This window comes from Amphibalanus amphitrite, unplaced genomic scaffold, assembly GCF_019059575.1.
Source record: "Amphibalanus amphitrite isolate SeventyFive unplaced genomic scaffold, NRLGWU_Aamphi_draft 000257F_arrow, whole genome shotgun sequence".
Taxonomy (NCBI): domain Eukaryota; kingdom Metazoa; phylum Arthropoda; class Thecostraca; order Balanomorpha; family Balanidae; genus Amphibalanus; species Amphibalanus amphitrite.
The window spans coordinates 605,926-620,868 of NW_024881752.1; the positions used below are offsets into that span (position 1 = coordinate 605,926).

The following is a 14,943-nucleotide window of genomic DNA, read 5'->3' on the forward strand; positions in this document are numbered from 1 at the left end:
TACAAAACATATCAGTTGTTAATATATGAAAATACAACTTTTTTTTACTAAATGAGCTCATCAAAATCAAAGATATCCAAAGAAGCATGAGGTAAATAACCCAAGATGGTGCCTGAGGGCATCAGATGTTTCCTTGACCAATCAGCTGTTTTGTTATCGTCACCTGCCCGACGGCCCGACCAAGAATCTTGGCCCGACCCAGAGTATATAGGTAGTGATAGGCCCGAAACCGTGGCAGCCGTATGGCTACCCATCTACGCTGGAGTACGAAAAACATCATCTCAAGTTCCACCATTGTTTTTTTTTTGTATGGAGAGCCTCAAAGGAAGGCACGCCCTCGGTTTGCTCCGGGAACCATACTCTGCCCATTGCCCATTACCCTCATGAATCGGCCGGGGAAGGGGCGGGAGCAAGATGAGCTGAGGGGCTCAAGGTTCCCCGATCCTCCGATGAGGTTAGAACCTACCCCTTTATAACATTTGGCCTTCAACTTTTCGTCTTTTCTATCTTCGGCCTTCAGCTCGCTCCGCACCCCCTCATAGAGATCTCTAGTCTCTACACAAATTTACTGAAATTACATGAAATCCATTATATATTGATTTGCTGGTAACGTCTCTTTGCTCTATGACTGTGACCCCTTGTCCAACTATGGCGCCTCTCAGACATTCCCTTCCTCGTTTTGGACGCCGGTGAAAACAGGGCGCCGGAGGGCATATTAATCACGTGACATTTGGAGCTTCTCCCGTTCCAAGGGCCTTCTATTTGCCAAACGTCACGTGTAAATTTCACGAACCTTGATCAAATCGCCCCAGGCGCCCTGTTTTCACCGTCGTCCCTCGTTTTCCCGTGTTGTACACACAGAAGTGCGTTTATTCCAATTTTATTCCATGACTTATAAAGATATAAGACAATAGAATTGTTCGGGCTGCGAGTTAACGTCGATAATAATATCCCATGTATTTCTAGACCTTACTTCAGGTAACTGTCAATTAAGTAATTAATTCCCTGTTTTTCGGTGTCGGGATTCCGTCGGGATCGGACGTGCCCATCGAGCTCCTCCTTACTGCCTGGCTAGTCAGCTGATTGGTGCCGGGCCATAACTCGATTGGTCGACGCCAAGCAGAGTTTCTCACTTTTCCTGGTTTTCTTTCCTGGTCTTTGCTATTTCCTAATCCACGGATCACATCTTCGTAAACAAAAACAACAAGAGTAAAGAAAATCAAGAAATGCCGTTAGAACGATCGCCGGTACTTTCCCGCCGAAACCAAGGAGGGACGCCAGCTGACCGCAATCAGCCTCAAGACGCTAGCGTCGGGAACGGTTTCAAAAATGCGACCGGAGTCTCCGAGAAAAGCAAGGAAAAAAGTCGCGACGGGGAAAGCGGTGGAACCAGGGCTTTAGCTATCGGTGGCTGTGGTGATGGTGGCGGTAGCGAAGGAGGGAGCGACGAGCACCATAAACAGGGAAGCGTGGCGGCGGTCGGCGAGAAAGACATCGATTCAGGTATGGAACAAACCTCGACGAAGCAAACCAAGGTGGGTAAACTCAATCAAAGCGTCTACAAAGCTTTTGAGCAGGAATCTGGCGGTACCCTATCACGCTCCTCAAGCGACACGAGCAGCACAGAGGCAATCTGTACTGGTGGCCCTGACAAGGTATGTGGAAACCCTGTGAAAAATGGCGAACCTGGGGTCTGCTGTGATAGGTGTCACGAATGGTTTCATCCCAGCTGCCAAGGGATTCCAAAAGCTGCTTCTAGAGCTCTTGAGAGATTTCAGGCCCTCGCTTGGCTTTGCATGACATGCAAGACAGATTTAAAGGGTGGAAAGGAAAAATCTCTCCTTTTGCAACTGCGGTCCACTGAGAACAGGCTGCGGCAGCTCGAAGATGCAGCTAAGAGAAACTCGGAGCTTTTCCTGACCTCAGTCAAGTCTCACGAGAAATCGATTAAGGACCATGCATCCCTGCTTGAAAAATCACTCAAATCCATTGAGTCGCAGACAGTCAAGCAGTCTCAGTTGCTTGAACTTACAACCCAGCAACACAAGGTCTCTTATGCTGAAGCAGTAAAAAGTACTTGCTCTGAGGTGGCTCAGGTGGTGAAAACTCAATTTGCCCAGCTTCCAAAATCCGGCCAACACGAAGAGCGCAAGGCTACAATGGATCTTTCCAAGGTCCTTGACAACCATCTCGACAAAGAGAGAAGGAAAGCGAACCTTGTTGTTCACAACCTTCCCGAGCAGGTAGAAGGCACCTTCTACGAGAGGTCTGTAAAAGACCTGTCCCTGTTCACTGAGATAGTCAAGAATGAGATGAAGATAAACGTAAGGGCATCAAAGTCGTTCAGAGTTGGTAAGGCAGTGCCCGGGAAACCACGACTACTGATAGTAACTCTGGATAACCCAGCTTGTAGACATGATGTACTTAGGTGTGCTCCGCAGCTGCGCCACTCTGTGCAGTACCCCAACATCTACATCACGCCTGATCTGACTCAGCAGGAGAGAGAGGTGAACAGGAAGCTCAGAGATGAGCTCACATCAAGACGTAGAGCAGGTGAAACAAACCTGAAGATCAAGGGAGGCAAAATCATCTGCCTAACCCAGCCACCAAATGAAAACAGCAAAGCACCAGGCAAGAGCAGTGTGTCTGGTGGCACCTCAGTGTCCTCTCAGTCCAGGGAGTCAGAGTCTAGAAGCCATGTCCCCGACAGTGTCCCTGCTCAGCCAGCCCCTGCCGCTCCTCAAATTATTGGGGCTACACCCGCAGCCCTTGATAACAACGAGGGTCAGGGTCGCGCAGGTCTGCCTGGTGCAGTACGGGAATCTGGTGGCACCTCTGGCACTGAAGGCCACTCAGCCCAACCAGAAAATGCTGCCCCTGGCTTTTGACTAAGTCACCCAAGGCAGCGCATCAAGGGTCTGACAGTTCTGTATACAAATGCCGACCAGTTCACCACCAAACGGGACGACCTCTGCATGCTAATCTGCAATGATGAACCAGACATTATTCTCATCTCTGAAGTGATTCCCAAGGCCCAAAAAAATCCAATAGCCCCTGCACTGCTCCACATCCCTGGATATACTATGCACCCTAGCTTTGCACCTCTACACCCAACTTGGGTACTAGCGGCATGAGAGGTGTATGCATTTTCACATCTGAAAAACTAAGTGTGTCTGAAGTCTTTCTAGAACACTCATCAGTGGAGCACGCCTGGGTGAGTTTATCACTCACTGGAAGCGATCGCCTTCTGTTGGGATGCATCTATAGAAGTCCTTCTGGTTCTCCAGAAGAAAGTATGCAGCACCTTGAGGGTCTGTTTCGGCAGGCATGCCTGTTGCCATTCTCCCACCTCCTCATCGTCGGCGACTTTAACTTCCCTTACATTGACTGGGAATCAGAAACCGCACCAGCTCAGCACATCTCACACTCCTTCCTGGACCTGATCCATGACTGCCTCCTCTTTCAGCATATAAAGCACCCAACTCGATACCGATTGGGCGAGACCCCATCTGTCCTTGACCTGGTCCTCACGAATGAGGAGGGTATGGTCACTAGCCTCCAGTACCAGCCTGCGTTAGGAAATAGCGACCACCTGGTCATCCGGTTCACCCTCTCTTGTTACACAGATACCGCTACTTCACTCCCTCAGTGTCGCACGATCACTGACTTTGCGCAACTATCCGCTGAGCTGGGTGCCCGAGACTGGTCAGAGCTTGATAACATGAATTTGGATGATGCATACGCAACATTCAAGGCACGGCTATCCGAGGCTGTGTCACAAGCCTCCACAAGAAGAAAGATCCGCCCCAAGAAAAACATCTACATGGACAGAAAAGCAATGCAGCTGCGAAAGAAAAAGAAGTTACTCTGGGGTGAATATCGACGAACGCTAGACCCAATTGACCACGCCAGGTTCGTACGCTGTAGGAATGAGCTAAGGAAACTCACAAGAAATTTGCGAAAGCAATACGAATCCAGCCTGGCGGGTAAACTAAAAGAAAATCCCAAAGCCTTCTGGAGATACGCTAGCACAAGACTCCGTACCAAGAGCAGAGTTGAAGACCTAGTCAACGAACATGGAGCGCTAGCATCCTGCAACCAAGAAAAGGCTAACATCTTGGGAAGGTACTTCAGTGGCATTTTCACCCACGAAGCCAACGAACCAGAGCCAGAACTTAACGTGCGGTGGGATGGACCTGTCCTCGAAGACATCGACGTTTCTGCGCAAAAAGTGGAGGCAAAACTGACTTCCCTCAGACCAAACAGCTCTCCAGGACCCGACTCCATACAGCCTCGAGTCCTCCGCGAATCTGCAAGGACCCTCGCGATGCCCCTGAGCACACTATTCAGGAAGTCACTGGATGCTGGAGCCCTCCCCCCAGAATGGAAGACCGGAGAGATCACCCCTATCTTCAAGAAAGGAGACCGTCAGAACCCCTCGAGTTACAGACCTATAACACTAACGGCCATCCCCGTCAAAGTCCTGGAGTCAATCGTCCGAGACGCCCTCCTCCAGCATATGTGCACAAATGATCTGCTTGACAGCGCCCAGCACGGGTTCCTCCCAAAGAGGTCCTGCACTACCCAGCTGATGGAAGCGATGGAAGATTGGAGCTGTGCTCTCGAAAATGGCGAGGCCATTGACATCATCTACTTGGACTTTGCTAAGGCCTTCGATTCCGTGCCGCACAAACGATTGATACACAAGCTGTACGCCTATGGTGTCAGAGGAGCCCTTCTCAATTGGATTGCGGCCTTTCTGGTCGGTCGTCGACAGAGGGTCGTGGTCCAGGGAAGTAAGTCCCCTTGGGCACCGGTGACGAGCGGAATTCCCCAGGGATCGGTCCTCGGACCTGTGCTGTTCACTATCTTCGTCAACGACCTGCCCTTGGAAGTGTCTGGCTCAGTCAAGCTTTTCGCAGATGACACTAAGCTTTATCGACAAGTGCCCGGTACCGGCACAAGCCTCCAAAGCGACATCGACGCACTCGTCCGATGGTCCGAAAAATGGCTTCTTCCATTCAATGCCCAGAAATGTAAGGCAATGCATCTCGGCCTGCGAAACCCGGCCCTGACGTACACCCTGAGTGGCATTCCGATACAAGAGACAGAGGAGGAGAAAGACCTTGGCATCTTCATAGACTGCCAGCTCAACTTCCACAAGCAGACTGCCGCAGCCATCGCGAAGGCTTCCCAGATACTGGCCGTTGTGAGGCGCTCATTCGCTAACATCGATGAGTTCACACTGCCACTGTTATATAAGACGATGGTTGGCCCCCTCCTGGAATACGGAAACACCATCTGGGGTCCCTTCGGAAAGGTCGACCAGAAGAAGCTGGAACGCGTGCAACGGCGTGCCACAAAGATGGTCACCGCGATCAGGCACCTCCCGTACACTGAACGGCTCCGTCGGTTGGGATTGCCATCCCTACACTACCGGAGACGTAGAGGCGACATGGTGACGGTGTACCAGCTGTTCCACGGCGGTTTGGCAATTCCACCTGAAGTCTTCCTGACGCGGAGTGACTCTGGTCGTACCAGGGGCCACGACTGGAAACTTAAGAAGCCCAGGGCCTCGAAACTGGTGCGCAGAAACTCATTCAGCATTAGAGTCATCAACGACTGGAACTCATTGCCGAACGCAGTGGTGGCGGCCCAGTCCGTGAACCAGTTCAAGGCTCTCCTGGATAAACACTGGGGCGACTCGATGTTCGACATCCCAACCCCCTAAGAGCCCAGCCTGTATCCTGTCACGAGCTCGATGTGAGCGGGATCCCCAGGCCAAGTGGCCTTTTAAATCCCGATTACCGCAAAGGTAAGGTAAGGTAAGGTAATTCGTTAGACGAGGCACCTCAAATCGCCACGGCCACCAAAAATTGAAACTTTAATTTGAACTTGGCCAGGGCAGACCAAGACCAAGACAGGTAAAAGATTGCTTGTGTTAGATAAGCGGACCAGCTAAGTTCAGGGTAAGCTTTGTTTTTTACAAGATAAAGAGGGTAAGCTTTATTTTTTACAAGATAGAGAAAACAATATGGATTGGATGTGCTTAGGTAGGTATATCTTGTTCTGGTCCCTCCGTATCAATACGTCACTTGGCAAGAACATGGCTTGAATCAAAATAACACATCTGATATTTAATGCAACATTAATTTTATGACATTTATCAAAATTGTAGAAAAATTTGTCTTATTTTTATTTATGCTTCATTTAGCACACGCTAATTGTTTGAAATTCTGGGTGTCTTTACATCCATAATCCATATAAATATGTTTAGTTTCTGAAGATATGCATTTGCTGGGATTATGAATGAAAATGGAAGTAAGGCTAGTTGTCTTCTAGTATTCTTTCCAAAGCTTTACAATGAAAATTTAGGTAGGTACCTATCTATTAAATTTCTTAGCTTAAAAAAGCCTAGTTTTGTGAAACCAACTCTGAACATGAAATGAATGCAGCTCAATAGATAATGGGTAATTTCTTGTTATTATTTATTTGCTCAATAAATTGCTTAAAAGTCAAAACTATTAGTTTGTGCTTCTACACAATAAAATATTGATATTGATTCAGTTGCTTATTCAATGCTCATCATAAATACCTACTCTTTTCTTTGGTCTCACAGAATGTCAAAAATGCATTAATACTCATACCTTATGCCTACTGTTTCAAACAAAATGCACATGTTTAAGGTGATACCTATGGTATTTATAAATGATTATAGATGCCTAGTCAATTTAAGAACCTCTTGACCCATAAAAATAGATTTTAGAGCCAAGTTTTGTTTTGAGAAGTTTGAAACCATATTAGGTAACTTTTGGATATTATTATAAAATTTTGTGTCAGAGATATCTGAGTTTGGTCCCAGGGTACACACCTTGTTCCAATAAATTGTATATGCAGTACATCAATAGGAAACCTGATGATGTTTTTAATGCATGAAATATGAGTCAAGTTAGTTTGTGTTTTTATTGAATAATTTTGCACCAGCTGGTGTATAATTTTGCTTTACTATGCATACCTATTTATAAAAAGTTGGAAGGTTTCTTTCTTGGTCCTCACACATAACTTATATACATATTTTTCTTTACCTGCCCTTCCCCTGCATGAAATGATAATGACAAGATTTTAATCATAGGATTTATCTTTGTGCTTGATGCACTTATGTCAATAAATTGAATGCTGTTTTAGATGTTCATTGAAGATTGTAATAGAAAACTGACATGTGTTATGTAATGGGCAGCTCAGTTCAGTTGTGTTCACTCCCCGCCCTCCCATTTTCAGGCCCCTATCCACTGCAGGAGCCATGCAGGTGTGATGCTTTGGTAGCCAACAGCACAGTCTGCCGCTCTCTGCCAGCCGCGAGCAGGTCTCTCGCTCTCCCCGCTGCCGTGATGGACACTTCCGTGGCGTGGTTGCTGCCCGAGCAGCGTGGCCCGGCCAGCGACCTGTTCTCGCGCCTCTGGGCCTCCCAGGAGGGACCCAAGCCGCCGCTGGGCGGTCGGCAGCTGCGGGTGCCCGATCTGATCGACCAGCACGTGCCGGCCGACTACCCGGCGGCGGCCGAGGCGGCGCCGGTGCCGTCCAGCCGCCGCCCGCCGGCGCCGCTGCCGCCGCAGCCGAACGGCGCGCCGCGCGACCGCTCCTGTACCGTCGAGCTGGACCTGCACAGGAACGAGCTGGTGGGCCGGCACGGCGGCACGCCCTGGATGGTGCCGGGCAAACAGTACAGCACCGGCGTGAGCGGGTGAGCGGGACGTCCGCCCGCAGCGGCCGCGGAGAGGTGGTAGAGCTCGAATTATTCATGCAATGTCGTAGCTTTGAGTCCATCGGGTGACTCTACTGAGCTTAGTTGTGTACCCGTGTATTTAATGAACCGAGGTTATATTGATCGATCAATGCCCATCCCTTCAACATGATTTGTGTTCCCATTCCTCCACTGACATATTGTTGATCACCTCCGCAGCCTCCATGAAGAGATTGAAGATTTCTATATCTACATGTCACCATCTCGAGAGGAGCACGCTATGCGAGAGGGCGTCTACGCCAAAATTCGACGGGTTATCCTGTCCCTGTGGGAAACGGCCGGGGTTTTCATCTTCGGCAGCTTCGAGACTGGTCTCTATCTTCCCACCAGGTATTGAAAATGAGCCTATTGGGGGTCAGTTCAACCCTCAAGGTCAATCTTTCCAGCCCTTAGTTTTGATTATTTGTATATACGCTGTCATGGTTCAGTGCCTCTTTATTGATGGATGCTGGGGTCCTTCAGCTCTCAAGTTCACATCCCATGTTACAGCATCAAAACCAGTAAAACAAAAACAGCGCCTGTGAAATCGATATTTCATCGCCTACAGTATTAAAAGACGTTGCTTTTCCTTTATAAACACCGTCGCATTGTTGAAATAATGACAGCCGATATGTCGGCAAATCATGAGCCCTTGCTAGAAACCTCGGGTGAATTTATTGGGCAGCACTTGCACGATGGTTTTATAATATAGTCAAGTTATCAATGAAAATAGGATGCCTGGTGTCTGCGTGTCAGATGTGCATTTTCATCTTGCTGCACATTACGTGGCATTTACGAAATGCCCTTTGTTTCAGTGACATCGACATTGTCGTCATGGGAAGCTGGGAAAAGTCCCTGGAGATGCTGAAAGAGGCCCTGATACAGGCCGACATTTGCGAGCCCAGCTCCATCAAAGTGCTGGATAAGGCTGCTGTAAGTATATCCTGCTGAATAAAGTATGCTCATTTCTTGCTTGCTAGCTTTGTCGGTCGCTCTAATTACGCTTACTTGTTCCTTGTTTCTAAAGACCGCACCGTTAACACTCTAATCGCCGTGGACAGGTTCCCATCATCAAGCTGACGGACCGGCTGACCGATGTCAAGGTCGACATCAGCTTCAACATGAAGAACGGCCCGCTGTCTGCGCACACTATTAAACAGTATCAGGAGGAGTACCCGCAGATGCCGAAACTGGTGATAGCGCTGAAGCAGTTCCTACTGCAGCGTGAGCTGAACGAGGTCTTCACGGGCGGCATCAGCTCCTACAGCCTCATCCTGATGACAGTCGGCTTCCTTCAGGTAAGACAGTTGGATACACGTTCCTGAGAGGTGTGATGGTAAAAATGTGTCTGGGACTCGTGATCTGATGCAAGTTCAGACCTTTTGTACGAGCTCAGAGCTGCTGATATTGTCACCAAGAGCCTGCTTAGCTGGTCTTTTGCTTCAATGACGTAATACGGCCTAAATTGGGCGCATGCCCGATGGTATGATCGCGCTAAGATAGCCGGTGTGCTTTAACCGTTCGAAATCAAGGTTGCAGCCTTTCCGTTTTTTTTTTCAGGATCACGAGAGACAGATGCCACCGTATGCCGTTCGGAACCTTGGGGTCTTGTTAATTGAGTTTTTCGAGCTTTACGGAATCAAGTTTAATTACTTGAAGACCTGCATCAAAGTGAAGGACCGTGGCTACGCCCCGCGGAGTGAGGTGAGCCGAGCATATAACTCTGTTATCGTCTTGTCTATCTTACACAGGTGGCTTTGATGGAATCCATTGATCGTTGTAACGAAGTGAGATGAAATTTGACAATGAGAATGAGCTTGGTAGTGTGTTGGATATCCTATTCATCGTCTCACCGGTTTATGTGATAAACTTATAAGCATGTAATGTGTCACGCCTTTTTTATCTTATTTTTAGTTTGGAGTTCTGCACAGGCCACAGGTAAAATTGTTCTTTTTCGCTCGCCCAGAAAAAAAAATCCCTGAAATTTTTTTATGTGACCACCCTTTTCCGTACCCCACCGTGTACCTCCTCAGGTGGAGGAGCAGTTCGCGGCCCACTCGGCTCACAACTCGCCCCTCTGTATAGAGGACCCTCACAACGCTACTAACGACATCGGCCGCTCCTCCTACAACATGATGAAAGTCAAGGACGCCTTCAAGTACGCCTACCAGCGGCTCTCGAGTGCCGTTCTCAGTCCGGGCTCCGCCGCGGACCCCAACAAAAACAGGTGGGTAGCACAACGTATTCAGATAATGTTGCATTAGGTGAAGTGTCAAGGAGTTATCAGAACATGCTTAAAATAACACTGATCGCATTGACGCTGGTTTTATCGAGTTTTCATATTTGTAATGTGTGAATATATCACCATATGGTGATGATACAGCTGCAGCACGCCATGATATTATCATGTCGTGCTGTAGGTGCTATGTGCGTACGTTGCCCAGTTCACCGTACCCCTCGCTTCACCATGTCACACCACCATACCACCATACCCCGTTCGCCCTCTCGTAGTGTCGCTCCTCTGACCCGGCCCCGTGTACCTGCCGGCAGCATCCTCGGTCGTGTGATTCAGGTCACTGACCGGGTCGTCGACTACCGGCGCAGTATCCGCGAACGGTTCCCTGTGGCGGCCCCGCGACCGTCACCGCCCAGGGCGCCGAGCTCCAGCCCCCACTCGTCCACGTCGCCGATGTCGTCGGGAACTTCAGACACTTCGGTGGGTTCACGGGGGGGGTGGGGGGTGGGGGGGGGGGGGCTGGATAATGTGGCATGTGGAGGTTTGCTAACAGTTTGAATGTTGGAGAGATTTTGAATTTTTTGTCGGTATGGGTTAGTGTTTTTGTGTCTTTGTGAGTAGCGTTAACATGTTTGTTATAACATTAATCGGTCCGCTAAGTTGAAATTTCCCCCGGACAACCGCGGCTGGTCGAATTATGTCTTACTGTAATGGCTTGGGCAATTATGGTACACGCCCATGTTCCTGACTCCTTAACAAAGTCAGATAAAATCGGCAGATCCTACCTTGAAATCCTCTGAGTGCTCTTCAGCAATTATTTTTATTTTGCCTATCAACTGAAATGCCAGCATAGCGAAGGCAGACTGATATTCGTGTGCCGTTTTGATCTCTATGTGCGAACAAAATCGCAATAGTTCCATTATTAAAATCCAAGTAAAGGCATATTTGGGTCTCCTAAGTCTAAACATAGCTCAAAAATTCGTGTAACTGGGCAGCAAAAATATTATCGACAGTATGCACGTGGCGGAGGTGACCGTAACACTGTTTTGGTTTTATTGTGATGTGCTCTTTAACTCCCTATATGTATGTAGTGTGCGATTTGTTGAAGAAGCTTCCGCCTCATTTGTCCCGGTTTGATTAGGCATTTGGCGCTAGTCTCACGACTGACATGTAGTGAATATGGTTACTTGGTCAGCTGCGAGAGTGCACAAGTGTGGCATATTTTATGCTATCAATTGCTGATGAGAACATCAACGTACATTATCACAAGCTGTGTAATTTTTACAATTTTCATTTGCTGTTTTATCTTTGGTCTGATTCAGTCATTTTTAATCAGTCACTATGGATCACTCGTGAGTGGTCATATTTCCATATCGCCTCGCACCTGGCCGGTAGCCTAGAGTGTGCACTAACGCGCTGGTCCGCGGCCGGCCGCCGCTCTCGTCCGTCGGCCCTAACAGGACCAGGACGCCGAGAGCTGCGAGCCGGGCCCGGCCGGCCGACCCTCCCTCACCCGGGACGCTTCGCCGGCCAACTCGGTCTCCACGGCGGGGACCTCGTCCAGCTCGAGCTCTGCCCGGTCGGCGCCGCGCGCCGGCACCGGCGGCCCTGTGTCCAACGCCGGCTCAGGCCCCGGACCTGGGCCCGGGCCCAGCTCCGGCTCCGGCTCTGGTCACGGCTCAGGCTCTGGCCACGGCTCCGGCTCCGGCTCTGGCCACAGCCACAGCCACAACCACAGCCACAGTTCCGGACACGGACACGGGCACGGGCACGGGTCGGGTCGCGGTCGCCGGCCGCACAGTGGCTCTTCACACCACTCGTCGGGCGGCGGCTCGCAGCAGAACTCCTCGAGGAACCGGCGGAGTAACAACGGTTAGTGTGACCGGCCGCGGCGCGACCCGGCCGCTCGACACCGGCACGCTGTCGGGAGGGGAACGGGCTGGTGGTGCGATGGATGGCTTTTGTATCCTGTTCGTTTGATTAGAATTATGTGTAACGTGAAGGGTCACTGGTAAAATGCGATGAAGCGTTGTTGTTTCAAGGCATCGGGCTGCGGGCAGGGTGAGGCCCAGATGTTTGCATGCTTGCTCGAATCAGTTTGACATTAATGTGTTTTGTAGCGTTAGGCACTAGCATTTATTTGAATGAGCTCCATGTATCATTGACGATTAATGATCACTTCCTTTGCCTTTTTTTCGTGTCATCTTTTTGTGACCGTGATTAACAAATATCAAGAAATGTAATTCCATGAATATCAGAGTTAACATACCAGTGAATTTAGTGCAGCTTATACAAATATCTTTGGCTGTATTGCTTTTTTGAAATTTAATTGTGATATTTTAAAAGATTTCTATTTCTGACGATTTAAACATAACTGAGTGACGTTTGGCTTTTAACGCAGGGACCCAACATCGACGGAAGCCAGGGGGCAACAGCTCCTCGGCGCAAGGTAGGTGCATCATCACGTCTAAAGTAGACATCGACAGCCGGCTAATTTCGTCTTACTTTGACTGTCTTGGTCTATTTTCTTAGACATACTTGATATTTCTTAGACATAATGTCGTGTGTGATGACATATCTTTTTATCCAGTCACAGCACAGCAGTGCTTTAAATATTTTTATCGATTTGTTTTTGTTGCCTTGTTCTTATCTCAATACTTTATCAATTGTGATTAATGGTGGTCACGAATGCTGGTTCGGTCGGTCGGCGGTACGAACAGGTGGACCTCTGGTAGTGAACTGTATTGGAAACGGTCGTTCAGTGCAGGCTTCCACATTGCTGCCAAATAAAAAGTAGACAGACAGCTCAAACCATTGGTCGAAACAGCCAATCATGATCAGTTTGACAGCGCGACACGCCCGGTAACTTTCCATGCGCCCTACGGGACGACCGCGGCGGCCCGCCCAGGTGTCAGGCAGGGGGAGGGGCACTCACGGCATATGGGGTTACGCGGCCCGCTGAACCGAGGCGGGGAAGGGGAATCGCGACATCAATGCTTAGTTTGGTTAGCTACTAAATCGTTTGCTCACAGGTGGGGGTCGAAACTAACGTTAATCCTGTTCGTAAATGACCGCAGATTGCGACCCTCTGGCCTCTTGATAGACTCAAAACTGAGGTGTACTATTAGTGTGGTTCTTGTTTTGGTACACTAATTATTGTATTTGTAACTGAAGCATGTTTTTTATTCAGAAGTTTTCCTCTAGAAATTGGCTGAATGGCCTGGTCACAGTTGACACAGCTTCTTTTGACAATGGGGGAAAACTAATAAAGAACTGAATAAGTTACGTAACTGTTAAGCTTTTCATGCCTGTGTGGACTGCTTGCTAGGTATATCTCACCGCACACATACCATGCGATGTTTTGACGATGGTGGTTACCTGTGACCTGTCTGACACTGCCCTGACCGTGTGTACCGTGCTCCCCAGCCGACGGCGGCGCTGTACCGTCCGCCGGCTCCGGCGGCGGCGGCCAGAGGTCCTCCAGAGGCCAGCCGGCGAACCGAGCGGGGCCGCGCGACGCATGATGGTGCGCTGAGCCGCCGCTGAACGGCCGGTGAGCGGCCCACGCGGCGGCCGCGCCTCCTCCCGTACCCAGTACAAAGTGGGGTGCCGTGCTCAGGGCGCCCGCGCCCCCGGTGGCGCCCCCAGGAACTACGGCCGTGGTGTCTGCGCGGCAGCGGCGGCCGGTTTTGTAGAGCGGTTTATAGTGTGGCCGGGGGGCCGATCTGACTGAGACTGTGATGGACAAGTGCTGTCGCCGCGCTCCGTTTTAGGTGTGATCCGTTTTATTGGTGGCTCTGTGCGGCGCTGACGGCGCGGTCAGACGAAGGTGACGCGGTGTCGACCGTATGTTGTTAGGGTGATGACTGTAATATCTGGCGCTCCCTTGGGTGGGCGCTGTGGCTGGCGACGGTGGGGGAGCCACCGTTGCCGCGGTGTTAGCTTGTTAGACCTGGAATGGACTTCCGCCGGGAGCGGGCTGCGTGGACCATTTGTGATCATTGTTGCGACTTAGTCGTCCCAATCACTGCCGAGCACATCAACTCTGTGACTGTCTCATCATGTCTTCGGATGTACAGGCGTCGGCGGCAGTGTGGGTCACTTATTGTGACGCGTAACGCGTCGTTGTGGAATGATATTGTCGCCGGAAGAGAGTTGCATTTACCTCTTTTTCACGTGTCTCTGAGTCATTAAACAGCCGATGCCTGCTGGATTTCAGTGTTTTGTCTGAGAGGGAAAGATGGGAGAATGGCTGAACGCCTGATAGATGGGTTGATGACTAACGCTAAAAGGTTGAAGTGAACGAAGTTCGACGTTATTTGGGAATGCATCTGCTTCTGGGTTAACAGTTTGGACCTAGAAAGAACGCTAATTAAAACATCACTTACACCTACTTCATGCTCATGGTGACACTTTCACGTTTGTAATTAAAGGAACTGACCCCCCCCCCCCCCAATCTCCAGCAAATAAGCAACAATTCAGTGAAGGATCCGCTTCGAATGATTGGGACCAGTAGATCTTTGAAATCGTGGCTTGTATTGAATATAACGCCATAAATGGGGAAAATCACGTGAGAGCACACGCATTTCTCGAAGGCCTACGACTTGCGACTATGCAGCTCACAAATAGTCACAATTTCATAAACCCAGTCCGACACTGGGGGAGGGGGAGGGGAATGGGGCTGCTATTTGGTGGCTGTACCCGGTACCTTCTCACTTCAGATACTCCCCCCCCCCCCCCCCGCTGTGATTTATGCACCGGCTGAAACTGCTTGGATAGCGTGCATTTAGGCTCGAACTTTTCTCATTTACCCCGCGCTCGATGTCTCTCGGACGACGAAGATTCTATGTCGACCGGCCAATCGCGTTCCATTACCGCAGCCGAGCCCCCGCTGACCTTGGAACGGGATTGGCCGGACGGCATATAA

General features: G+C 49.8%; 1 protein-coding gene across 5 annotated transcripts; it reads left to right on the forward strand.

Annotated features, from left to right (window-relative positions):
• Positions 1-833: 833 nt before the first annotated feature.
• Positions 834-14,229, forward strand: LOC122386608 (terminal nucleotidyltransferase 4B-like). 5 transcript variants are annotated; one of them, XM_043375948.1, is made up of 11 exons: positions 834-863; positions 7,279-7,741; positions 7,961-8,131; positions 8,596-8,713; positions 8,842-9,078; positions 9,341-9,484; positions 9,814-10,007; positions 10,331-10,496; positions 11,477-11,888; positions 12,418-12,465; positions 13,443-14,229. In XM_043375948.1, exons 2-11 carry the CDS (start codon positions 7,389-7,391, stop codon positions 13,538-13,540), a joined length of 1,941 nt encoding a protein of 646 aa, XP_043231883.1. In that variant the 5' UTR covers positions 834-863; positions 7,279-7,388; the 3' UTR covers positions 13,541-14,229. The 5 variants fall into 5 exon arrangements, with proteins under 5 accessions (XP_043231883.1, XP_043231884.1, XP_043231879.1 ...); XM_043375949.1 differs by having other exon boundaries at positions 844-978; XM_043375944.1 differs by lacking the exon at positions 834-863 and adding an exon at positions 1,277-1,503.
• The last annotated feature ends 714 nt before the right edge of the window (positions 14,230-14,943 follow it).

What these genes read in the sequence shown, in the direction of transcription:
- LOC122386608 (XM_043375948.1), top strand. Translation starts at nt 7,389, where the DNA reads ATGGACACTTCCGTGGCGTGGTTGCTGCCCGAGCAGCGTGGCCCGGCC. An exon ending in TGACAGTCGGCTTCCTTCAG is followed by an intron (nt 9,079 to 9,340) that starts GTAAGACAGTTG and finishes TTTTTTTTTCAG; the next exon opens with GATCACGAGAGACAGATGCC. An exon ending in GCGGACCCCAACAAAAACAG is followed by an intron (nt 10,008 to 10,330) that starts GTGGGTAGCACA and finishes ACCTGCCGGCAG; the next exon opens with CATCCTCGGTCGTGTGATTC.